General features: G+C 36.3%; 1 protein-coding gene across 3 annotated transcripts in view; it reads left to right on the forward strand.

The window, feature by feature from the left end:
• ARL6IP6 (ADP ribosylation factor like GTPase 6 interacting protein 6) overlaps positions 1 to 19,809 on the forward strand; it is a 52,941-nt gene extending 33,132 nt beyond the window's left edge. For 2 of the 3 annotated variants that reach the window (XM_063080271.1, XM_063080277.1), the window contains one exon: positions 2,823 to 3,382. In XM_063080271.1, the coding sequence (XP_062936341.1) occupies positions 2,823 to 2,916 (94 nt within the window). In that variant the 3' untranslated portion in view covers positions 2,917 to 3,382. Of the gene's footprint in view, positions 1 to 2,822; positions 3,383 to 19,744 lie in introns of those variants that run through there. The other variant, XM_063080297.1, reaches the window with a different exon arrangement.
• The last annotated feature ends 8,174 nt before the right edge of the window (positions 19,810 to 27,983 follow it).

The following is a 27,983-nucleotide window of genomic DNA, read 5'->3' on the forward strand; positions in this document are numbered from 1 at the left end:
CATAACGATATCCAGTTATCCCAGCACCACTTGCTGAAGAGGCAGTCCCTTCCCCAGTGAATAGGCTTGGTGCCTTTGTCAAAGATCAGATGGCAGTAAGTGTGAGGGTTGATTTCTGGATTCTCTATTCTATTCCATTGGTCAGTGTGTCTGTTTTTATGCCAGTACCATACTGTTTTGGTTATTATAGCTTTGTAGTATAGCTTAAAGTCAGGTAGTGTTATGCCTCCAGCTTTATTTTTTTTGCTGAGCATTGCTTTGGCTATTCGTGGTCTTTTATTGTTCCATATAAATGTCTGAATAGTTTTTTCCATTTCTGAGAAAAATGTCTTTGGAATTTTGATGGGGATTGCATTGAATTTGTATATCACTTTGGGTAGTATGGACATTTTCACTATGTTGATTCTTCCAATCCAAGAGCATGGGATATCTTTCCATCTTCTTGTATCCTCTCTAATTTCTCTCAGCAGTGGTTTGTAGTTCTCATTATAGAGATTTTTCACCTCCTTGGTTAACTCAATTCCTAAGTATTTTATTTTTTTGGTGGCTATTGTAAATGGGCAGGCTTTCTTGATTTCTCCTTCTGCATGTTCACTATTGGAGAAAAGAAATGCTACTGATTTTTGTGTGTTGATTTTGTATCCTGCTACTGTGCTGAAATCATTTATCAATTCCAACAGTTTTTTTGTAGAGGTTTTAGGCTGTTCGATATATAGGATCATGTCATCTGCAAACAGGGACAGTTTGACTTCATCTTTTCCAATCTGGATGCCCTTTATTTCCTTCTCTTCTCTGATTGCTCTGGCTAGTCATCATTTATTGAAGATATTAAATTCATTAATTGAAAGTAGTATTTTCATGGTACTTGAGTCAATTTAAAACATGTCCTCTACCAGAGATAAGTAAAGGGTTTTGACAAAGGAGAACCATGCTGCCTTTAGTCTTTATTGACAGAACTTCAGAGATCATACATTAGAGTCATAAGAGAGAAAACCTTTCAGGGACTGTCTGTGTCTTCTCCAAAGAGGAAAATTATGGTGAATATTTTGAAAAGCATTAAAATAAGTGATTCCTCAAAGATTTAAGTCCCTTTGCTTGAAATAATGTGTAACAAATGTTATAATGTTTCAGTGGGAATACTGTGCATTTGAGATGGTAGAAAGTCTGAGAAACCACTGCTCTGGAGCTTTTCTTCATTGCCATTCAAATGCATTGATTTGCCTCCCTTAGTAAGGGTCACTGAGCCATTTGAGCATGTACATCTCGGTAAAACTCATTTATACCAACGCTGTAGTTAAAAGCTTACTAAACTGTACTTTAGAGATTTTTCTATTTTGTGGGATTGCAGGGGTCACAAACTAGTAAAACAGAACAATTTGGAAACTGTTCCATTATTAACTTATTTTGTATTAATTTAACAGTTTGTGTCATTAAATTTTTTTTACGATGAATGATAATGCTGATAGTTCAGTTTTATAGTTGGGTTTCTGTTCACTAATCAATATGTGTAAGAAATTTCTTTTTTAAAGGGGCAAAGCATTTAGTTTGCCTATTTTATTTTACCATGTAGTAGGTAATATAGCTAGGTAGATTAACTCTTAATGGCACATGAAAGACATCTTAAACTAGCCCTAGTTGAATGAGGTAAGTTTAACCAGAACAGGAGACCCTCAGGGAGCATCAGGGTTTTCTGTAGCCTCAGGTGAATGCAAACATTTGTTCTCTGAAGAGGCCTTTCTTCAATCTCTGCTATAAATCTTATGGGACTGGAGTCATTACTATGAAGTGCTCTTCAAATGTGAACTCAGTTCTAACTACTTTCCTGGCTTTGGCCTCTCCTTAGAAAAGGAAGAGAGGGTATGGGTATGATGACCCTCTCATATCAGTGCCCTTCTTGCTTTTAACTTTTGGCTTTTACTTCTGCCAGTTTAACTTCCTATATGTCCTCAGTTTGGATTGCTCCAGTGAGTGAGGAGAGGATCTGTTTTGCCTTCTGATGCCACTTGAGCACTACCTCCTTTTCGTTTCAGTGTGTCTCATCCCTATTAAGATAAACAAGGAATATTAGTGCAATATGGTTAGTGGGAGGAACATTAAGAAAGAAATGATAGTAAAATAAGTAAAATTGTTACAAGATTAAGGAAACAAATGTCAAGAAAAATCTGTGCATGTGAACTTCTTGTGCTAGTGGGCACTCATAGTAATCATAAAACGAGAGATGTGTCTTTGCTGATAATTAGGAACTTATTGAGAACCACTTTAATTAAATAACCTATTAGGTTGAGAACTGAAATATTTATAAAAGACATAATCTAATTTGCTTACCAATCATGTCAACTTGTGCTCAAAGAAAAAGTCAGATTCCTTCACCTAACCTAAAAATGGTACAAATAGGATAAATACTTGGAATAATATATATTTTAAGTTGAATCTAAGTGAGAACAAGAGAGCAGGGACACATAGTACTAATTAACGGAAGAAAATGTTTGTAATGTAGTAAGATTTATACATTAGAATTAAGTTATGGCTATACACAATAACTATGAAACATAGTGAAGAAGTATAGGGATCAAAATCAGCGTTTTGCTCTGAGTAATAGAAACAACTATATTTGTTAACCAGTACACTTTTTGACAGAGAACTTAACATCTGTCTACTATAATTCCTGAAGATGTCCAAATATTCTTTTTTAACTTATTAATGTGTAAACATTTAAGAAACATCTTTCTAGGTTGTAAGCATATTCAATAAAAACTGTTGGTGTTTTTGTTATACCAAATTACGTTTTCCTTCTTTGATTTGTATTTTTCTTTTTTCTCTAGGAAACTAACTGGACATTCTTTCCACATGGGCTATAGCATGGCAATTTTGAATGGCATTGTAGCAGCTCTTACTGTAGCATGGTGCCTCATGTGAACCCACACACTGGAGCAATATTGTTGGAAAAACTTAGTCATGATTGTTTTGTAATAACAGGAAAGGAGATCACTGCCTACTCAGAAGACCAAGAAAACTGCCATTCATTATGTGGCTCAGATATGTGTCATAATTATCATCATTATGGAGGACCTTTAAAAGCAACTTTCTAGAGTCTAGACATTGGAAATATCTGAGTATTACATTTCCAGTTCTTAAAAGTATAAGATGTTTACCTCATCTTTTTACTTTTGTGTGTGTAGTTCTTATAAGTGATAGAAAACATTTTAATGGAAAACAAACTCAAAAACTTGAATGCAGGACAATGCCCACCTTTCTGTGTATATACTACATTTTTGCTAGGAAATATTGATATTACTGTTTAGGTGAGATAGAAGTATTTCTTATTTATACATTAGGAAAGCAAACAATGCCTACTCAACATTTTATAGAAGCTACTTTTAAATCAGAATATTTAGTTTTTGATATTTGAATAACAAATAGAAGTTGCATTTTATTTTTTATGGAGCGTAGTTTCTTATGTGTTTAAAACATTTTCCTACTGCATATTGAATTTGTATGTTTTTAAAATGATTACATCTAGACAACTATAAATGTTACTTCTTAATACCTAATACCTGCCATTTTTACTGTTTTGTCTTTTTAAAAAAGCAAAAAAGCACATTGACCTAAGTTTAAAATTAAGCAAATTTATTTTTAACAAAAAACTGACTGAAAAGTAAATTAAGTCATTAAAATATTGAGAAATTTGAAGCTGTTCACTATTTCTATTTACACAATTCTAAATATTTATCTTGGTGTATATATGGTCACTTCAAATGAACTTATTTTGTTTTTAATAAATACAAACCTGAAATTTTTGTATGTAGAAGTGCTTGAACTAGTTTGTTTTCAGTCTCAAAAATTTATTTACCAAAGTAGAAAAGGTATTTTGATACAATATATATAAGAAAACTATATAATGTGTATATATAAAATACTATATAATATAGTTTATATAGTTTATTTTTTTATTTAAATGTTCTATAATTGTGATGTTAGTTTTCATTTTCATAGTAATTAAGCCTTAATTGTTCCCCTCCCTTACTAAATACATTAAGTATTTAGAAAGTCACCTCAATTTTAGAAAACTAATTATGAAGCTTTTCCCTGGCCATAGAAAAACTTAACGCTAAGAAATCATTGTGTAGTCAAGCTGCTTATTCTGACAGAAATGAATGTGTGCAGTATGTTCCCGTTACCTACTGAATGTTATTACCGAGTAAATGAAGTTTCTAAAAGTCTTAACATTTTTACTATTCAAAAATCTTTAGGTGGAAATGATTAATATTCCAATTTAAGTTATCCGAAGTGTTCAGATTAATATGAGGGGGTGTGCATGTGTATATATATGTGTGTATGTTTGTATATGTCTAAATATCAATCCTATAGCTTGATGTAGTGATTGTTGCAATGAATCTATTTTCACTGCCTGCCTTCCTTCCTGCCTCTCTCCTCCTCCACCTTTTGACTCTAAAGGGCTTAAACTTTTCCATTGCAAAGAAATGTACAAGTAACAAATCAATTTATTTCCTCTTCACCCCTTCAAGCCCCTTCCCTACCCCACCCACCACCAATTTGGAAAGCGTCCTCCAGATTCTCTGTGTCATCTTAAGATATTTTTCTGGAATGCTAGTTCTTCTGGACTAGCACTCCCCTTCTTTGGGAAATTGCCCTCCTCTCTCCAGTCTAACATAGGGTCCAAATATAAACCATCCATAAGCAGAGTGATTGACTAAGGATAGTTACCTAACCCAAGCTGGGCTAATCTTAGTTTCTCATCTCTCCTGGCCACAGTTACTGCAACAGGATTAGCAACATGACTCAAATCATGCTGGTCTCTTTCCAGGATTTTTCTACTTGAAATTAAGGTACGATGAAGCTGGGAAGATACAAATCCAGAAAATGCTGGCAGGCATCGTTCTGCCAAGCTCAGTGGGAAAGGCTGACATGGATATTGCTAATGGCTTTACTCTGGTCCTTGAAGCCCAGGGGCAATTCTGTTATTCTTGGAATTTGGCTACATGAACCAAGAAATTTCTCTTTTGGCCTCTGCTATTCCTATTGGCTTTTATCATTTGCAACAAAAAGAATCGAGATGAACTTACCTAGCAACTGGAATCCATCTCTATTATGAAATTGACTCAGATAACCCCATCTCTGTGTAGCTTACCATGTTCCGAAGGACAAACAAGGTGTAAGTGTGCCTGTGGCTAATAGTTAGACTTAGTGACTTCAAGAGTTTTGGAGTAAACCAAAACTAGTTATTAATCTTCTTGCTGATTCATCAGGACTTTATTATTTGTGTCTCCAAATTCAATTTTACCTTGTTTAAGTGTTACCAGAATATTACGATAGTTATCAAGATATGAATCTTTAGTTATATGATAATGAGTTTTAAACACAATACTGTTGCTTAATAACAGTGTTTCTCAGTTTCCTTATCTGTTAAATAGGAAGAATAATACTTAACAAAGCACTTAAACTGCAGTGAAAACACTACGTGTCAGAATTTATAGGACCTAAATAAAACACAAAGGTAATTTATAACTTCAAATACATTTATCAGGACATAAGGAAGCTTGAAAACTAACGAGCTAAGAATGCAAATCGAAAGTTAGAAAAATCATCGCTGGCCAGATGGCTCAGTTGGTTAGAGCACAGTATTGTAACGCTAGGGTCAAAGGGTTTGGATCCTCATACTGGCCAGCCATCAAATAAACCCACAAAAAATCACAAAAATTAGAAAAATCAGCTGAATATCCTCCCACCCCCATCCCAAACAAGAAAGATTTGAAATTCGAAAGATAAAGATAGGATCAATGGAGAATAATACCAAAAAAATAGGGACAATTTTCAATACCAGAAGTCAGTACTTTGAATAGATAAGATTGACTTCTGGTAGGTTGGGTTAAAAAAGATATTTTCTATATTTGTCTATTTTCCCATTTCTGCCCATTTTCTTGATTATGTCAGTTAAGGTTCTATATTGCAAGCAACAGGAACAATCTCACTAAGCAGAAGGGAATTCATTGGAAGGATATCCAGTGGCTCTCAGAACTGAAAGTACCAGAGTAAAGGAGGAGAAAGCAAAGGAACTTTTTGATAGTGGGAATAGCCTGGTCAGGATGATGTAAATGATCCCCTCCTGGCATTTGTTCTTGTCCTTTTAAGATTAGCTCAAGGTTCAGAGTCCTTGCAGAGAGTTCCCGATTGGCCAAGATTAGGCCATGTGCCTTCTCCTTTTGGCTTCTGTAATTGAAGGCAGCATCTGGAATTATTTTGGGATGAGTATCAAGCAACCAGAAAAGACAAATATAAATATAACTGAATTGTTAGGGTTGGTTATGGGGGTGCTCCATGCCTATTTGTCTGACCTGGGCACCAAGGGTTGGATGAATTTGTGCAGGAGACTTTGTACATGCTGTTGCACTCTGTTGCTGGGAGAATTAAGCATTGTCTGTATGACTCCACTGGAAGAGGACAACCTGAAGCTTGTGTCTGGTCTCTCCTGGACTCTGCCCTATGAGCCTTTTGCATTTAGTGATTTGAGCCTGTGTCCTTTTGCTGTAATAAACAGTAACAGCTTTTCACAAGAGTGAATTATTGAACCTGAGAGTAGTTTTAGGGATCCACAACACCAATGTTCACATTTGGCATATATGCTTCCAATCTTTTTTGTAAACATATTACAGACACTGTTGAAGAACCCAGGATTACTCATCCTAGTCCACAAGTAGCCACAACTCCGAGGTCAGTGAGTATTCTTTGTCTCTGTTTCTTATATTTTTAGTTCATATGTATGCATTTATAAATAATATGTAGCATTATTTTGTATGTTTTTTTAAATATAAATGGGGTCATCTTGGAGCATGTGATAGCCATAAAAACGCACCTCCAGGTGTCTGATTATGGGGAGTATAATTGACCAAGGACCCCAGCTACTGTGATCTGAAATTCATAACCACATTTATGCTAAGGTCACATTTGCCAAGGGCTATGCCTAGCCAATGACTGAGCAGGACAGGAATACTAAAGCAGGTCTATTCCTGGGAGACATGGGATGCCTTTGACAGATGACATTGACTTGAGGATGCCTATCTTCCTTGCCAAACTTTTCTTAGAATTGCACTACTGTCTAAGACCCTTCCACCAAACCTTCCTTCCTTCCCTGTCACCCTCACAGGGCTCAGATCTGCAGTATGGTCTGACAGCTCTCCCAGCCTTCCCCAACTCCAGTCCCAATTTTCCCCATGGGTATTTCCTTTCATTAAACCTTATAAAATCTCTCATATGTCTAATCTAATCTTGGCGTCTGCTTCTCAAAAGACCTGAATCACCTATTCTACTTCAATTTGCTTTTTTTTAAAAAACAAAAAAAAACAGAAACAAAACTCTGCATTATATTTGTGAAATTCATGTTGTTACGTGTACTTCTAGGTCATCCATTTAACTATTACATAGTATTTTATAGTGTAAATGTACCACAATTAATTTATCCATTTCCCTATTGTTTCAGATTTTTATTTATTACAAAAGCCACTGCATAGAATATTCTTGTATAGATCTCCTGGTGCACATGTGCAAAGGCTTCTTTGGTGCGTATTCCTAAGAGGAATTGCTGAATCAAAATTCTTTTCTAGGCCTTGAAACTTGCTCTACACAGTGGTAGTATCAATTTTCACTCCCAATAATCATATATGAAAGTTTCCATCTCTTCCAAATTTTTGCCAACACTTTTAAAGCTGTATTTTCTTAATAACTCTGAAGTTAATCATCTTTACATAGTTATTAATCATTTAGATTTTTTTCTTCTGAAAGAGAAAAACCTTGCCTGCCCTATTAATTTGTAGGGATGCTACATATATTCTGGATACCAATCACTTACTGGTATCCAGATTGGTGTTCAAATATATCTCTTAACCCATGGCTTTCAATTTTTTATGATGTCTATTAAAATTAAAACTATTAATGTGTCAAATTTATGCCTTTTTTCCTTTATTATTTCTGTCCTTAGTGTCTTGCTTAAATCTTTTGATTCACTGAGGGCATAAAATATTCTGTTTTTACATACATTTAAAAGTTTTACTTTCTATACTTAATTCCTTAATCTATTTGCAGTTTGTTTTAATATATAGTGTGATGCCCAAGGGGGAAAAAAAATTGGCTCAGTTGGTTAGAGAATGGTGTTATAACACCAAGGTCAAAGGGTCTGGATCCTTGTCCTGGCCAGCCATCAAAAAAACAAACAAAAAAAAAAAACCTAAAAAAAAATATATGTATATGTGTGTGCGTGTGTGTGTGTGTATATATATGTATAATTTGATGTAGCAATTGCTTTTTTCATATGGATTAATCAATGTTTCACTATCGCACTAATTTGTAGCTCTACCTCTACCAAATTCCCATATACACACTGGTCTGTATATTGGCTTTCTGTTCTGTTACATAGGTTCCTGAACTAATACTACATGCTTTTTTAAAAAAAAAATTTTGGAAACATATTTGTTGTACATATTCATGGGGTACAGAGTTATATTTCAATACATATATACAATGTGTTTTACTACTACATGTTTTAATTAATTACTCCATGATTAGGATTCATATCTATAGTGTGAGTTCTACTTCCACTTTTTATTCAAAATTGTCTTGTTTATTCTCAGCCTTAACTTTTTCACGTGAATTTTAAGATTACTTAGTTGGATTCTCACCAACACGAGGGTTCCTTTTTCTCCGCAACCTTGGCAGCATTTATCATTCTCAGTCTTTTGGATATTAGCCATCCTAATTAGAGTGAGATGGTATCTCAAAGTGGTTTTGACAATGGAATACTACTCTGCTATAAAAAAGAATGAAATACAATCATTCACAGCAACATGGATGGACTTAGAAAAAATTATAAGTGAAATAAATCAGGCACAGAAAGAGAAATACCATGTTTTCTCTTATTTGTGGGAGCTAAAAATAAATAAATAAATAAATGAATAAATATACAAACAGATGGTGGGGGGTGCGGGGAAGGAGAAACAACAATCACAACAATTCCTTGAACTTGTGAAGACAAGTGAACAGATATGATGTTGATGGGGGGAGGGGGGAGAGGGAGCTGGGAAAGAGTAGGTAAAGGGACATGAAAATCAACTACATTGTATATTGATAAATTAAAATTTTAAAAAAAGATTACTTAGTTGGGCTCTAAAAACTACTAGATTTTAACAGAATTGCACTGAAATTTACATATGAATTAGGGGGATAATTATATTTTTATCATATTAAGTCTTCCGTCCAATGAACATGCTACATATGTCCATTTATTTATACCTTTTTAATATATTTCAATAAAGTAGTAAAATTTTATCCAGAAAAATCTATCTTTGGTTGGATATATTCCTTCGTATCTTTAAAAATTTAATGATATTATTGGTTGAACTGGTGAAAAGGAATAATATTGATTTCTATTTTGATCTTGTATCAAGCAATTTTGTTGAAATTGGTAGTTTTAAGAATTTGTCCATGGAGTCTTTTGAATTTATACTATATCATTATACCATCTGTGTATCCTTACAATTTTATCTCTTCTTTCCTAATCATTAAATCTCTCTTTTTTACCTTCTTATTGTACTTGTTAAGACCTCCAATATAAGGTTGAATGGATGTGGTGATGGCAAACATCTTGTCCTAGTTCTGACTTTAATGGCAGTATTTCTAACATTTCATCATTAATATGGTATTTGTGTGAGGCTTTTGGTAGAAATCCCTCCTCTGTTTTAGAAAATGCTCTTTTCCTATTGTGCTAATATATATTTTTTAGGTGAATATGAATCAAGTTTTATCAAATGCTTTTTCTTGTATCCATTGAGATAAAAATGATTTTATTTAATGTGTTTATGCTATAAATTATATTAATAGCTTATTAAATTTTCATTAAAGCATCAAGTAGTTCTAGAAGGCCTGCTCCCAGAATAGCAAAACAAAACCCTGTGTACATTTACTCCTCATATCCCAATCACAAAGACAACCATTTTCAGCTTTTCCAGGTACCTCTATTGATACTTATTTCCTTATGTCTAAATAATATTTCTATATTGCTACAACTTGATTTTTCAGTTTTGTCATTCTCTATTGTCTTCCCAATAAGGAAGATGGGGATTTAGCTCTTTCATACCTCATCCCTCTTCTCAACTCTTTTTGTCCCATATCTTTCCAATGTTGTTACATTGTAATTTTTGTCAGAGAAGTATTCAATATTGTTATTGTTATGACTATGAAAACACTATTCTTGGCTGAGTCATGTAGTAAACCATGACGATTATTCCTTTTCTGCAAAACATTTATTTTTCCCAGAGCTCATCATTACCTTATTTTATGGCTTAATTTATATGTATTTATCACTAATTCATCCCCATTCTCCTCTTCATATATTCTGATACAAAAGATACTTTGTGAAGAAGTGTCTCCTGGAGCCTGCAGACTTGTTTAAATCTCTGCTGAGTCCTCTCTATGCCACGAATACTGTGGTCATCTTGGGATCTCTTCATTCTCATCATGGAGATTCCCTTTGCTTGTCGCTTAAGTCAGGTAACCTATTTCCTTTCCTCATATTCCCTTGTTTTATTCTCTCACATTGGTGGAACACACTTTCCAGTAACTTCTGAGAAAGGATGCTTGGGAGGCAACTTGTATTTTAGAACATGCATATCTAAAATGTTTACATTCTCCCGTCACACTGACCAATAGCTTGGCTGAATATAAAATTCTAGAGTGCGGGTAATTTTTCCTCAGACCTTTGTCTGGAAGTCTTTGTTCCATTATTTTCTGGATTCCAGTGTTGCCTTGGAAAAGTCCAGAGCCATTCTGTGTACTGATCTTTTCTACTTGATCTGTGCTCTCCATCCCAGAAGCGCGTGCGCACACACACACACACACACACCCACCCACCCACCCACCCATTATTCTGGGCATTTAGTGGGTCCTTTCAATCTAGAAAACCACATCATCTAGTTCTGGACAAATTTCCCAAGTAATCTCACTGTTGATTTCTTCCTTTGTTTTCTCCATTCTTTTTTTCTATACTCCCTATTATCTGGATTGGTTCTACTAGTCTAGTCCTCTATTATCTCATATATTCCATCTCTTTGTCCTTTTGCCCTATTTTTTGGAAGATTATCTCATTTTATCTTTAAAAACTCCAATTAAGCTTAAAAAATTTTTTCCTATCATATTTTAAAATTTCTGGGTTAAAAAAATTATCTGAATGTTCCTTCTTTAAATAGCACCCTGTTCTTGTGTGATATTGTTTCCTCTTTTCTCCTTTAACCTCTGCATACCAATTGCTTTTCGTTTTCATTCTTCTTCCTACATGGTCTCTGTTTCATCTAAGTTGTTTTTTTCTTTTGTTTGTTTTGGTTTCATTTTTTCTATTAGAGACTTTCTTTGGATACTGGGTATATTAGTGCATTTCTGTTGCTTATAACAAAATACCTGAAACTGGGTAATTTACCAAAAAATGAAATTTATTCCTCACAGTTTCAGAGGCTGGGAAGCCCAAAGTTTAGAGAACACATCTGGTAAGGCCCTTTTCCTTTTTCTTGATGGTGATTCTCTACAGCAATACAGGATATCACATAGTGAAGGAATGGCAAGAGCTTCTCATGTGCTCCTTATAAAGCCACCAGTTCATACCCATGATAATTCATTACTCCATGAATGGATTAATCTATTCACAAGAGCCCCATCTATCAAATGTCATAATCAGATTTCCTACCTTCATAACACTGTTACAGTGGAGATCAAGTTTCCATCTAACACATGAACTTTTGGGGGACACGTTTGACCCACATCAGTAGGTAATACTTGGTTTTCTCTTCGTATTGAGGAGTAAGAGTAAAAAGAAACCTAGAATATATAACCAAGAGAATTGAAAACACATGCCCACACAAAAACTTATACACAAGTGTTCTTAACATTATTCATGACAGCCAAAATGGGGAAACAGCCCACATGTTCATCAACTGATGAATGGATAAACAAAATATGGTATATACATACAATGGAATATTTTTTAGTCATAAAAAGGGGGAAAGTAGTGATATATACTATAACATGGATAAACATTGAATACAGTATGTTAAGTGAAAGAAGCCAGACACGAAAGACCACAGTTTTTCTATTTGTATGATTACATTTATACAAAATGTCCAGAATAGGCATATTCACAGAGATAGAGAGTAGATTAATGGTTGCCAGGGGTTGGGGGAGAGGGCAATGGGGAGTGACTGTTAATGGATACAGGTTTCATAATGGGGTGAAGAAAATTTTCTGGACTCAAATAGTGGTGATGGTGGCATAATGCTGTTGATGTACTAAAAACCACTGAATTGTACACTTTAAAATAAAAGCTGCTTAGAATCTCCGAGTGTGTGTGTGTGTGTGGTGTGTCTTGTTAATTGTAGGTTCTGTACAGTGATCTGGCTGGGCCATTTCTTTAAGAAGCCCCTATAATATAAGTATTTTTAGGTCTTTACTTTTGGGCTAGTCAAATTCTGAAGAGAAGTGTTTTCCCATCTCCTGCCTGAAGGGTATAGGCTTGTCTAGCAACATTCTAGATCCAAATGATAAAAGAAAGCTAGAAACCTCAACTCTGAGTGTATAAACCTTCAGTTGATCGTCCAGGTTTCCCCACTGTTACCTTCTCCTCTGCCTGGCGTTCTCCAGTCGATAAGCCTCCTTACTCTCTCCAGAGAATAAGCTTTTAGTCTCCTGCTCAGGTGGGTGAGGACAGTAATCTGGTTGTGTGATTGGGGAATGTTCTCTACAACAAACTCTTCAGTAATCTCTGTTCTTATTTCCACTTTCACCCTACATTCAGAGATTCTTTGTGCCCCAATTATGAGGGTTTTCACAGTTCTATAAATCTGGTTGCCTCTCAGCTTTCTCTTTGTTGGCTTAAAATTCACCTTTTGTCCAGTATGCTAAATTGGTTACCATTTGTCCATCTGCTTTCAAATTTCCATAATTTTATTATTTCATCCCCTTTTCTGTTCTCATCTGGGTAAATACATAAAAAAAAAAAAATCAAGTAAAAAACCCTTTTTATTGTCATTTTAATAGGATTTTGGGAGGTAAAAAAAAAGTAAACACGTGTATTAGTTTAGTCTGTTACCTTTGCCTAGAACCCATTGATAGAATTTCTAAGGATGAGCTATGTTGCACTTCTGGAATAATCTCCACTTGATGATAATATTACAGGATTAATTAAATAACATTTAACTTGGTATATTTATACTTCATTTCTTTCTTTTTCTTTTGGTCACTGGCTGATATAGGGATCGAACCCTGGACCTTGATGTGGTGTTATTAGCACTATGCTCTAACCAGCTGAGCTAACTGGCCAGCTCATATACTTCATTTCTTAAGTGAATCTCTCCTAAAATGTTTCTTCTACTGTCCATGATTGGTTTTGGTATCAGTATCATACTAGACTCATAAAGTATTGGGGAACACCTACTTCTTTCGTCATTCCTTGGGTTTGTTTAGAGTAGGAATTATTTATTCCTTAAAGGTTTGGTAAAAATTGTCAAACCTCCCAAGTATATTGCATGTAATATGGCTTTACTCAATCACTTTTGTCCACAAGTTCTTGATTGATATGAAATTTGATATTTTTGACTTCAATAATGACTCAATGTTATTATGCCAAATCTTACACTTTATGGTACAGTTGTATTACTATAAAAACCATAAGATACTAACCTTAATCTTAACTGATTGCAGAATATATTCTAATAACTTGCACTGAATATTTTTTTTTTTTTTTCCTAATTTTTAAAGAAAAGAGATTTATTTAGTTCATGGTTTTAGAGGTTGCGAAGTCCAAGAACATAGTTGGTGATGGTCATCCCATGGCATCAGGGTGGAAGATGGAAGCAAGCACATGGAACAGAGGGAAGAAATTGGGCCAAACTTATCCTTTTACATCAGAAACCCATTCATGCGATAACAAACTCACCCTTGTGATAACTACATTAATTCCTTCATGAGGGTGGATCCCTGATGACCTATTCACCTCTTAAAGACCTACCTTTTAATACTGTTACAATGGCAATTAAATTTTAACATGGGTTTACGAGAGGACATTCAAATCATAGCATTCTACCCTGGCCCCCTAAAACTCATGTCCTTCTCACATGCAAAATACATTTATTCTATTGCAATACCCCCCAAAAGTCTTAACTCATTTCAGCATTGACTCAAAAGTTCAAAGTCCAGAGCCTCATCTGAATCATATATTGGTGAGACTTGAGGCATGATTCATTCTGAGGCAAATTTCCTTTACCTGTGAGCTTGTGAAATAAGAACAAATTATCTACTTTCAAAATACAATGATTGGACAGGCACAGGATAGATACTCCCATTCCAAAAGGAGAAATAGATAAGAAAAGAAGGGTAAGTGGTCCCAAGTAAGTCTAAAACCCCAACAGAGAAAACAATATTAAGTCTTAAAGGAGGAGAATAATCACCTTTGACTCCAGGTCCCACTTTCTGGATACGCTAGGGCAGGAGTTGGGCCCGCAAGGTCTCAGGCAGTCCTGCCCCGACAGCTTTCCTGGGATCAGCCCATGCTTTATCTCTCCAAGGCTTGCCTCGCTCACTAAGTAGCTCTACAGTTCTGGGGTCTCGGTGGTTGCCCATGGCCCTACCAGGCATTACCCTAGTGGGGACTCTGCCAGCCCCAACCCTGAGGCAGGTTTTTGCCTGGGCTTCCAGGCATTCTGTGGCATACTTTGAAATCTAGGTGGAGGTAGCATTTCTTCCATAGATCTCACATTATCTGTGCCCACAGAATTAACCCATATGGACACTGCCAATGCTTACAGCTTGTATTTTTTGTAGTGGTGGGTTAAGCCACATCTGGGCTTGTTTGAGCCACAGCTAAGGTGGCTGAGGGGTGCTGTACTGGAATGTGGGTAGCAGAGTCCCAAGTTGGCCCTGGGCATTGAGCCTGTGGAAGTTGCCTTGGGCTCATCCCCTGGACCATTATGCCCTCCTGCACCTCTGGTTCTGTCATGCGAAGGACAGCCTAGAAGATCTCTGAGATGCCTTCAGGGTCTTTCTCCCATTGTTTTGATTAATAGAACGTGTCTTCCTTCTATCCACACTAATCTCTTTAACAAATGGTTGCCTGCCTTAATATTCTCTCCTGAACACATTTTTTTTTACTCTTAAATGTCCAGGCTGTGAATTTTCCAAATCTTTCTGTTCTGCTTCTCTTTTAATTATAAATTCTGCCTTTACGTTATCTCTTTGCTCTTGCATCTCGCTATGTGTGGTTAAAAATAGCCATGCAGGGCCGAGCCCGTGGCGCACTCGGGAGAGTGCGGCGCTGGGAGCGCAGCGATGCTCCAGCCGCAGGTTCGGATCCTATATAGGACTGGCCCGTGCACTCACTGGCTGAGTGCCGGTCACGAAAAAGACAAAAAAAAAAAAAAAAAAAAAATAGCCATGCAACAGCCTGAGTGTTGCTGCTTAGATATTTATTCTACAATATATCCTAGTTCATCACTCTCAAGTTTTGCATTCCATAATGTCCTAGGATACAAACACAATTCAGCCAAGCTCGTTGCTACTTTATAACAAGGATGGCCTTTACTACAGTTTCTAATACCTTGCTCCTCATTTTCATCTGAGACCTCATTGGAATGGCCTTTACTGTCCATAATTCTGCCAACATTCTGGTCACAACCATGTTATATAATCCCTAAGAAGACTCAGACTTTCCCTATTGCTGTTGCCTTCTAAGCCCTCACCAGAATTGCCCTTAGTGTTCCATTCACAACCATCTAGGCTCTTTTTAGCCTGCTCTTCCAAATTCTTTCAGCTTCTACCCATTACCCAGTTCCAAACCTGCTTTCTCATTTTCACATATTTGTTATGTCAATAGCCCCACTTTTCAGTATGAATTTTTTGTTTTAGTTTTCTGTTGCTGTAACGGAATGCCACTGACTGAGTAATTTATTAAGAAAAGTGATTTATTTGACCAGCAGTTGTAGAGACTGGGAAGTCTGAGAGCATGGTGCTGACATCTGGTGAGGGTTATCATATGACAGAACAGCAGAAGGCAGAAGCAAGCACACAACGAGAAGTGAATGTTTATTTCTGTAATAGTATTCGGATTACAAAAAGTGTCCCTAAAATAATTAAATTACCTGCTTTTAAAAATTAATTATATAAAAATTGTTTTCAAATTATTTCATATGTGAGTTTTGTCTTCCTAGCTAAATTATAAGTAGCTTCAATGTAAGGGCCATGTTTTAAACATATTTGCATCCTTCAGAGTGCTAAGCATTGTGTTGGACAGATAGACATAACATGTAAGTACTTTTGACTGATTTTAGCACATCTCTTTACCATCTGCATTATTCCTAATAAATGAGTGGGTAAAAATTCAGTTTATCAAGGATTCTGTCTAGTTAAGTTCTAATAATTGATATCTTACTGTACATTAAACTTTTAAAAAGATTTTTGCTCAATTTTACATGAGGTTTTCTGACTTTTTATCATTTAGTCTTAATGACTAGCTTAGGCTGCTCGTAAAAGTAATGCTCACTCATTTATTTAATCCATCTCAGTAACTGATGCTGTTCATTGAACCCAATGGTTCAACTGGTGTGATTGATATGGAAAGTAAATGTAGCTGACATAAATATAAAAATTATTCAAGAGTCTGGCTTGTCTACTGCAGTGTTGTGATTCTCAGAATAAAAGGGTTTGTGGGGAGACGTCTAAGTGGCCAGAAACACCTGAAAAGGTAGGTTCTGGATCCTCTATGTTCACTTCAACCATAGTTGTTTATCCCTTTCATTTACTGAAATTCCCCACTATGTGCTGTTTGAACAAAAGCTTTTTAGGCTAAAAACAAAATTTGGAAATTATCTGCCAATTACATAAATATGGACAAGGTCTTAGTTCTCAAGTGTGTCATCATTCATTCATTCATCCATTCATTTATTAATTTATTCAACATATGTTTCTTTTTTTTTTTTTTTTTAAAAGATGACCGGTAAGGGGATCTTAACCCTTGACTTGGTGTTGTCAGCACCACGCTCAGCCAGTGAGCGAACCGGCCATCCGTATATGGGATCCGAACCCGGGGCCTTGGTGTTATCAGCACCGCACTCTCCCGAGTGAGCCACGGGCTGGCCCCAACATATGTTTCTTGAGCATATATATGTGCTAAATACTAAGACTCTAGAGAGAATCCCCTCTCCTCAAGAGCTACCTGTTCTGGATGCAATAATTTATTCCCAGTTACAGGAAATAAAGATAATTTGCAAGGTTTCTCTCTTATATTCTTATATCAGTTTATCTAGTTTTCTTTTCCCTTGTTCTCAGGATACCCAAATGAGTAGGAATAGTTAATTTTTTTGCAAGTTTGCAGTCATAATATATGAAAAAATCAAATATGATTCATATCCAGAATATGGTTAAGAGATAATAAAATGTTACCCTGTGAAATTGAAGTTGACCTCTAACTCTGTCTTACCCAATTCAAGTGAGCCTAGCAGCTTCTGGAGCAGGGCACATGGGTCCAGAGGATGCCAGTGAGACAATACTACAGGGATTTCTCTCCTTTGGGCCCTAGGAAAACCTGGACTGGAGACTGGCCTTAAAGATCCTTGACCTTCAAAGGCAGGGTCAAAATTGATCATGGAAATTTGCCCATTCTCCCTGGCCTCCAGGAAACCAAGGAGGAGCTGAATGGTGGGCTGATTCCTCTTCATCTTGAGGTGGAGAGTGGAGAACAGGGAACAGAATGGTTTCATGCTGGTGCCTTGATGGAGGACTGACAACCTGCTTGCTGCTACATTGCCAGCCTGCAGGACCGTTCAACTCCTGTGGCCATCCTCACTTGAGGTATCAGCAACTACACCAAGTCCCAATGGGCAGAGGAAGAACAATTACAGTACATCTAAGCAGGCTTAACAGTCGAAAGAGACAAACAAAGAAAACAATCAGAATAGGTCTCTAATGACAATGAGATGCTGGATGAGATAGACAACAACTTTAACAAAGCAATTAGAACACTTAAAAGAGTTTCAAGTAAATCACAAATGAAGGCCGGCCTGTGGCTCACTCGGTAGAGTGCGGTGCTGACAAATGAGATTTCCTAGAAATATGATAACATAACTTCCCAATAAAAAATTTAATATGTGACTTGTAGGGGAGGATGGCTATTTATATAATCAGGAAAGAATGATACACCTATATTTTTATTTTGGAAAAATATATTGAAAATATATGTGCTTGGCACTATGCCATGTGCTGGGATAAGTAGCAATAAGAAGATCATGGCTTTGCCTTCCTGGAGCCAAAAGACTTGAGAAGGAGTGGCCAGGGAAGGCCACTCTGAAAAAGTGACATAATAAGGATAATTAAATTTTAAAATAGAATGAAGCTCATAAGGAAAAAAAGTAAAATCGATGAGATTATTCATCTCTTTTGATGTTATGAGTAAGATGAACTGTAAATATGCCACTTATGTTGTCCAATGCTCATCAAGGAACTAGAGAGTCTTCAAAATTCTGTCAGGAAGAATAAAATGTAAATAATATAATGATGACTATGTACAATTTTGTTATGATCAAATATATAGAATGCAATGGGTTAATAGGAACTAACATTTTTTGAACATATACCTTGCACTGTGCTAAGGACTACATGTATTGTCTCATTCAGTCCCTATAAGGCAGCTTCTATGCCCTCACCATTTTATGCACTAAAAAATGGAGGGGTAGAATAGTTATGTCATTTGCCTATTCATAAAGCTGATAAGTAGCCAAGTCAGGACTCAAACACAAGTATTCCTAACTGCAGTGAATTCTTATCTACTACCCTCGATGCCTCTAACTTGGAGTCCTGAGAGTCAAAGAAGTACATCCATTCTTGTTTCTCCAGCATGGTTTTGGGAGAAGAGTGATCTGGTAACCAGCCCTGCTTATGTAGAAAGAAGTATTTCTTGAGTCTAGAAAGAAATTCACTGGGCAGACTGCTGTACTTTGCTGAAAATAACCCTTTGGATCATTCAGTTTTCTTGTCTTTAGTTCTAAACTCTCATTTAATAAACTGATTTCTGATCTATAATGTGTTTTGTTCAGTGAACTTGGGTTTTGGGAATATGACTGCTAGCATTTCTGACAGACATACTCCCTTTTGAAATTCTTAAATTGGCCTTTTAAAAATTTGGTTAGTAGGAATCATTTGCTCAGATCCCATCATGGCTTTTAAAATGCAGTTTTAAATTTTTATTTTTACTTTTATAGCAAAGGACAGACACCCTGTGAAACTTAGTCTCAGTAGTCATCTCTTGGACTGTATTATGTATGTGCAATAAGAGAAATCATCTTCCACAAGTGGCTATGTTCAGATGAAATAAATAGGGACTATTTTTTAGCTTTGATACTATATACGTTCTTTTTTAAGCAAACATAATAAAGTAAGCATGCACAAAAACATAAGTGAATTATGTGGACTCCATTGTGGATTACACAGGGGAGACAGATAAGAAGGTTTATTTGGTGTCCGCTCAGCTAATAAATTTAAAATTTGCCTTCAAAATTTTGTTCTTTCAGTCGTCATCTAAGTTTGGCCTCAAAAGAGAGGTTTAGAGTAAAGAGAAGTTTATGTAGTACATATTAAGGACTTTATATATTTTAACTAATTTAACTCATTCTATTAGGTGAATTTGATTATTATTCTCATTTTACAGATAAGGAAACTGAGGCCTGGAGAGATTAAATGGCTTGCCCAAGATCTTACCAGCTCGTAAGGACAGAGGTGGGCTTTTAATCCAGACTCTTACAAGTTCACTTGTTTGGCCACCAAAGCCTTCTTCTGTTTTATCTTCCACTCCCTCAAGAACATTCAGACTCTGGCTTCTGTCTCCTTCCTCTGAATTTTCTCCAGGGAACTGCCCCTCCTGTCTCTCCTGTTATGCGGAGGAATCCCCTAATTCCCTAAGCAGGCACCTTAGAATCTCACTCCCACTTTAAGCAGCTTTTCAAAATATTTCCCTCTGTGAGAGGAATTTTGGTTCTGTCTTTTTTCCTAACTGAAATGGATACAAAGGAAGGTTTCTGTTGCAGGAGAGGGTAGGGAAAAGCCATTGGGAGAGGCTCTTAGAACTGGAGATTTCCTCAGAGCATATTTGAAAACCAGAGATAAGTCTGGTGCGTTCATTGAAGATAGAGAATAGATATCTAGAGAAGAGAGGTGACATCCCTAGGATTTCATGAGTAGTCAAGTGCTCAAGGCAGGACTAGAACCCACAGCTCATTCACAATAACACATGCCAAATGGAGCCTAATACCATGACTTAAGGTTTGAACCTTTGGAGCTTTTCAGTTTTGGGACTCCCGACTCCCAGAGGTAGAAGCCGTATTTATAGTCAAACACTACAGAAAATGTCCAATCCATTTTCTGTTATGATAATTAAAGGGAAGCAGCTGTCTTTTCTCTTAACACATGGAATTTATGGAAGTGATATGTGGATTAATATTTATAAAATACTTTTTGAAAGGAAGAAGCACTGTAATTATTTAATAGAGAGTAGAGTTATTGAATAATGAGATGAATCAAACTTTTGTAAATCTCCTTAAGTAGGCAAAATGGATATGAAAAAGGACCTGATCAAAAGCCCAAAATAGACATCAGGTACACATCAATGTGCACCGGCAGGCTTGCTGGCATTTCAGAAAAGTCTGCAGAGTATCACTCTTCCTGTGCGTCTCCTCTGGTGTAGCTTATTACTGGTATATAATCTTGGTAAGACTCACGGGCAGCTACTCTTGGCCCTGCTCACCTAATTGTTCTTCTTAGCATGATGTCACATTACAACAAATAGGTCAGCTCCCCAGAGTAATGTCGATTTTTACTGAAGATTTAATGAGGAACGGAGAAGAGAGTTTAGGTTACATATACCACAGCAATACTTAGTAAAATATCTGAATTAGGTCTCTGATCTGTTCACAAAGTTTCTTTTTGGTTGACAGAATCCTCATGTCCATGCCCTTCTCTCTCCCATAGCCTCCAAAGCTTTATCTGTCTTCTGGAGCCCTTCAGCTCTGTCCACACCTTATTTTTTGAAAAGAAATCATGGTGGCTAGCCTGCTTTAAGCCCCAGAAAAAGAAGCAAATCAAAGTATTAACATCCCAAAAGGTATACAAAGGGCAGGGGGGCAGGGGGGCAGGGATGAAAGAAGGAGGCAATTCTACTGTTAAAAGGAATAAGATTTTCTTTCTTTTTTCCATGCACTAACATCTGGATTTGTCCTCCCATCCTTAGATTTAGCTGGTACTTAGTCAATCAATTAAACTAAGATCCGATTTGAGATAAATGATAACATGAGAAAATATAAAACCACAGTGCCTAAATTTTTTTTATCATTCAGTGTGTCCCAATAGATAATTTTAGTTTCAAATAGTTAGTGAACAGAGTTAGATTCAAAAACTGCAATTGAATGAATGATAACTGAAACTGTGTGGATAGTAAAAGATTATAAATATAGCCAAGAAATGGATTGCACACTAACAAAACGGAATATAAACACTGGCCTAAGAACAAATGAATAGAAATTGAGTAAAGAATGACATTTGAAAGTTGTTTAAAATAAGCAATTGTATAAACTTACCTTGGGAGGATTTTATTTAGAATTCAAAACATTTAGAGAGATAATGAAGCAGAGAAGATAAAGTTTACAATTTGGATACCTATTGTTTACATGAACTTGGTTTGAAACAAATATAAGTGAAATATAAAATGCAGAGAAAGTGTAAAATTAAACACTACAAAACAGGCCGTAAAGTTAAAATTAAGAAAATGTTTATAAAGATAATGGATCAAATGGTATAATTTCCAGTACTCAAGTTGGGCACGATAAAACAGTCTTTTATAAGTATTCACAAGTTTATTATCAATAGATAATTGTGAAATAGAACAAATCACTGAGCTCACTTGGAAGAGAGAATCATTGTAACAGGCTGAAGAGAAGTGACTCCATTTTGTTAAGCTTCTAAATTAAAAAGCTTTTTTCCTTACACTTTAACCTGAACTGCATAGCTTGCAGCTGGACATTAGAAGATAATGATTCTTGTTCACATGATTGCTAGAACGTAATGACTTTTGCTCACACTGTACACAGAATAATTATAGAAGAAATTATTAACCCAGGTGGCCATTCTTTACCAGCTTTTTTGAGGTTAACAGGAACTGAATCCGTGACTCAACTTCATGGAGGGTGGTCACCATGAATCAGCTCCTACCTGAGAAGTTCTGAGATATTTATCTGCAATTTTATGATTATGCCTGCATGTCCCTGCTTAGATCACCATGAACCACCCCCTTTCCCCCTCCACCTGTCCCTATAAAACCCTTTGGCAAGTCTGGGAAAAGTGGAGATGGTCTTTGAGACATGAGTCCACCATTTCCCCAGGCTGCTGGCTTCCTGATTAAAGGCTACCTTTCCTTACACAACACTTGTTTCTCAAGTACTGGCTAGTGAGCAGTGAGCAAACTGACCTTTGGGGTTTCAGTAACATCATTATCTTAGTAGGATTTACTCTAAGGTGAGCATACTCAGTGTGGCTCACCTCCATGTGACTCAGAGATGTGAAGGCCACGTTTCCAGAAATGACAGAGGTTGCTAGTGCTTTGGGCAGGATGATCCTCCTAATTGTTGCAAATTTTAATTGTTGGCAATTCTGTGTGATTATATTCTCATGAGCAATACATGTTTTTTTTGTTTTTTGGCAGTTGGCTGGTATGGGGATCTGAAACCTTGAACTTTGTGTTGTAACACCACACTCTAACCAACTGAACTGACCAGCCAGCCAATGCTGGCAATTCAGATTCTATGGAAACTATTTTATAACTCTGAAACTTGTCCATAACTGATAGCAATGCAAAATAACGTCTATAGACATGCAAACTCTGTCCTTTAGAAGATTCAATTGACTTTCCTCCCTTCACAGAGTTAGTTTTGTTTCCATTTGCACATTCATTTCAAGATTCCTATCTATAAATATGCCTGGTCTTTGAATTCTCCTTTGAACTGACTGTAACATCTTACCCATTCTTTCATTAATGAGTTAAAGACAATCTTTAACATGCATTCATTTTTATATCTGTATGAAAGTCACCATTTCACTTTTTTTTTTTGATTGTCCTTTAACATTACTTAGGAAACAAAATTCCTTCTACACTCAATTAGTTAAAATGAGTGATCAGAACATTTATTTCAATGACATGCTATATCTTCCCACACCAATTAAACATATTCTCTGCTTAGTGAATATGTTAAAGAAGTTTCTCTTCTAATTAGTTTCTCACTAACCAATCATGTTCAGTATGGTTGTCTTCTCTACAGGGAATGCAGGGAAGAATAGTTTACCCAAGTGTAATCTCTGTAATAGCATGCTAACACTTTATTGATTCATTTTGCATTGCAACTGCTTTTTCTTTCTTTTAGGGCTGAGCCTATTGTGAAGTACAGAATTGAGTCTCCTGTTCGTCTCAGAGCTGCAAATTGTAGAATTAGGAAGGCCCTTTTCTTTCCTGAATGATGGGAATTATAGCATGTATTGGTCAAGCAAGTCAGGCATCATGCAATAAACATTTATCAAGCACCTAGTATATGCTGAGGTTTCTGCAAGATGCTGTAACACATAAGACAAGACACCTTTTCTCAATTTGTTTACGTTCTAACTGGCAAAAGGAAATAAAAGGAGCAAGAAAATAGAAATCAGTAAAAGTCTGAATTGGTGAATATTAAGAATGCAGAAGTTCAGTGAAAGGAATAATCAGCATGGACTGGAGTATTCAGGGAAGGTTCCCTGAAAGAGGTGATACTTAAGCTGGTACTGAATGATATTACGGTCTGAATGTTTGTGTACTCCCCAAATTCAAATATTGAAACCTAATACCCAATATGGTAGTATTAACAAGTGGGGCCTTTGTGAGCCCAAGCCCTTATGAATGGGATTAGTGCCCTTATAAAAGAGGCCCCAGAGAGCTACCCTGCCCCTTCTGTCATGTGAGGATACAGTGAGAAGATAGCCATCCACGAACAAGGAAGTGAAAGAAAGGTACCAATCAAGCTTAATTAAAGGAAAAGAATCTGCTGGGCTGTGCTCAAAATGGAGGGCAGCACCAGGTGTGGGGTGGGAGAGCCTTCTGTAGGGAAGGCTGACGTAGTCAGGGAGGGGTTTGTGCTGGTGTGGAAGATAAGGCTGGGGGGTGCGATCAGATGGAAGGTTGCACCTATGAGCTGGTGGCTATTTTGTGCTTATTGTGTGCAAAAATAGCACTGGTCACGTCCAAGATCCATCAGGAAGTAAGCCCTCACCAGACACTAAATCTACCAGTGAATTGATCTTGAACTTCCAGTATCCAGAATTGTGAGAAATAAATTTTTGTTGTATATTGTAAGCTATCCAATTCATGGCATTTTGTTATAGCAGCCTGAATGGACTAAGACAAAAGAGAACTGAAATTAGATATCTGTGTCAGAGGAGAGAGTCTATCATTTTAAACAGGGATTTTTAGCCCAGGATCCATGTTTGTGCTTCAGGAAATCTATGAAATTGCTTCCAAGCTTTTGGGCACATTTGTGCTTGTGCATTTTTTTCTCATGAGTGGATCTAAAATTTTTATCAGCTTCTCAATGGGGTCTGTGATTACTCAAAAGTAAAGATCCCTCACTTAAATTTTATATTCAGAAACAGGGACCTTCAATCTTCATCTTGTCCCACGAAGTGACAAAACATTGCAGTTAATGTCATCTCAACACTTATAGCAATGAAATACCAGATAGCAACTTTCAACACGCAATGTGATTAAGCACTGCTAAGTGGAATAAAGAAGTTAGAAACATTCCTGCCAGCAGCAACAGGAGAAAACCCACTTTCTTCCCATGTTCTCAATTATAGTCAGACTTCTGGACATATTTAAGAGTCTTGCATTTGGATTTTCTAATTTTAAATTGGATACAGACACACGCACGCACTCATTGCTACATAATGATGTTTTGGTCAATGACGGATTGCATATGGAACGGTGATTACAAATATAGTATTATAAGATTATAATACTATATTTTTAGTGCACCTTTTCTATGTATAGATAATAAATAATTACTATTGTGTTACAATTGCTTATAGTATTCAGTATGGTAACATGCTATATAGGTTTGTAGCCCAGGAGCCATAGGAGCCATAGGAGCCATCCAGGTTTGTGTAAGTATACTCTATGATGTTCCTGCAACAGGGAAATAATGTAATGATGCATTTCTCAGAATGAGTCCCCATCGTTAAGTAATGCATTACTCTGTGTGTGTGTGTGTGTGTGTGTGTGTATATATGTATATATATGTGTGTGTGTGTGTATATATATATATATACACACACACATATATATAATATTTTCTGCTTTTACCTTGGAAAAGTGTAAGTTTCTAGAAAAATACATAAATATTATAAATTAAAGCATGGTAGATTTTCTCTTCTCAAACTTGAGCATTCTTAGTCTTTACCCATATGTATTTTCTTTCTCTCTCTCTCTCTCTCTCTCATCTTTAACACAAAGGGCATAAAGGTAAGTAATCCTGGGTAATCTGTTACACAAATTGTTTCTCTTTTTTCCCCACATCTACTGTCTTGAAGGTAACAGAAACATCTTTTCCTTTTTCCTTAGAATTTTATATGTAATTTAATTACATGCCTAGTAAGTATAGAAAACTTTACCAAGATGAAAATTTCTATTTAAAAAATGGCATGAAAAAATAAAATCTATTACTTAGAACGCTAAGTTCAATTACTTTCAGTCTATCATGGTTTCTGAGAATGCCAGCTGTGTTTTTCCTTGTGGTAACAGCAGGCAATTTGAGCAAATTAAAGAATGTTTGCAATTGATGTGTACAGAGCTGTCCTTGGAAGTGTACATTGATATTTTCAAGATGATAGATTCTAATAAATGTTTTTTCTTTTAATGTTAGGACTGGTAAAATGCTGTCCCTTTTTTTTCTCAGTTATGATAAGAAAACCAACACGGTATGGAATTCTATATAGTAACATCTGTATGAGTTTCCCAGGGCTGCCCTAAGAAAGTACCACAAATTGGGTGGCTTAAAATAACAGAAATTTATTTTCTCACAGTTCTGGAGGTAGAATTCTGAGATGAGGTGTCAACAGGGTGGTTCTTTCTGATGGCTATGAAGGAGGATCTGTTCTGTGCCTCTCTCAACTTTTGGCAGTTTGCCGGCAATTTTTGATGTTCCTTGGTTTACAGACACATCATCTCAATCTCTGCCTTCATCTTTACATGGCGTTCTCCTTGTGTGCATATCTGTGCCCAAATTCCCTCCTTTTTATAAGGACACCAGTCATACTTGATTAGGGCCCTAACCTATTCCAAATGACCTCATCTTAATGAACTACACTGTGATTACACTATTTCCAAATAAGGTCGCATTCTGAAGTATTGGGGGTTAGACTTCAACATATGAATTTTTGGATGACAATTCATCACATAACTATCATTTTTTGGATACCTTCAATATGACTTGGTCAAACTATAAGTACAAGATGACTGGAAAATGTTTAAAAATTTTTTTTTCATAGTATTGAACCAGTAGCATGACTATAAAATCTAACGATTTACTGAACTCATGACTCAGAAAGAACCCTATGTTCTGGTTATTAAATACAAATGATATCTGAGAATTGCTATGTAGATTATTGGTATTGTGAACTATCCACACATGTTCTATGACTGTTACTTCCTGATATTCTAGCATTTTTCTTTGGTAACTATGATGAGAATCTGTTTCTCCAAACCTCTTTGTGACAGTGGTGAAGGACAATGGATTGCTCCATATTTCAGCACTTACTGTACCGTGTAGAGTGTGTTGGTCTGTTTCTGTTGCTTATAACAAAATACTTGCAACTGGGTGATTTATTTAAAAAAAAAAATTATTGCTTACAATTTCTGAGTTTGGGAATCCAAAGTCCATCTGGTGGTGGCGACAGTGACCCAGGGGTCTCACATTGCAAGATGGTGGAAGCAGAGAGAGTAGAGAGAGACAGACTCTCCTCTCTCTTCTTTTAAAGTGCTCAGAATCACATCCCTGACCACCATTTTTAATCCATTCACTATAGCATGGTCCTATAATATAATCACGTCAAGACTCCTCCTTTCAATTACCATAATAGGATTTCCCACCCTCCTGACAGTCACAGTGGAGACCAAGTTTCTAATACACAAAACTTGGGGGACACAATTCAAGTTTCATTGAGTTTTGGGGGTACATAATTCAATCCACTACATGGAGTATGCTCATTAGAAAAACTGTGTCAACATCACCCAAGCAGTTCTGACAATGCCAGGCTGGGGATGTTAAAAGCAAGGCTTGCTTTAGGTACACTGGGATGAAATCAGCAGGCAAGATGATGGGTATAGCTTCTCTGTTTTCATCTTCTCTCCCTCCATCTTCTTCCTTTCCTAGGTTGAATGGAATGGGGAAGAATAGTCTCCATTCTTGATAGTAGTTGTGTTTAGAATCAGACCTAGGCAGAGAGGGCAATTTACCTGTGCCACCAATAGTCTAGCTGACTTTTCTAAGTTGTCAGACAGTGATGATGCATGCAGAACTCTATCCAGAGTGTGATAGTAAAATAATATGTATAGTCAAGTTTTAAAGTAAATTTCACTTTTTATTCATTTATTCATTCATACATTCATTCATCAGTTACTAAGAACCCCTGTTAAGCAAGGTTTAAGGCTAAGGATCTGGGAGTCAGGTATATATGTTTTAATCTGGATTATTTTACTAACTATGTGACCTTGGAAAGCTTCTTAATTATTCGTTTGATATTTTTGAACCTCAGTTTCCTCATCTGTGTTTATTTGGAATAATAACAGTATATTAGTCCATTTTTTGTTACTTATAACAGAA

The sequence above is a fragment of the Cynocephalus volans genome, chromosome 1, assembly GCF_027409185.1.
Source record: "Cynocephalus volans isolate mCynVol1 chromosome 1, mCynVol1.pri, whole genome shotgun sequence".
Taxonomy (NCBI): Eukaryota; Metazoa; Chordata; class Mammalia; order Dermoptera; family Cynocephalidae; genus Cynocephalus; species Cynocephalus volans.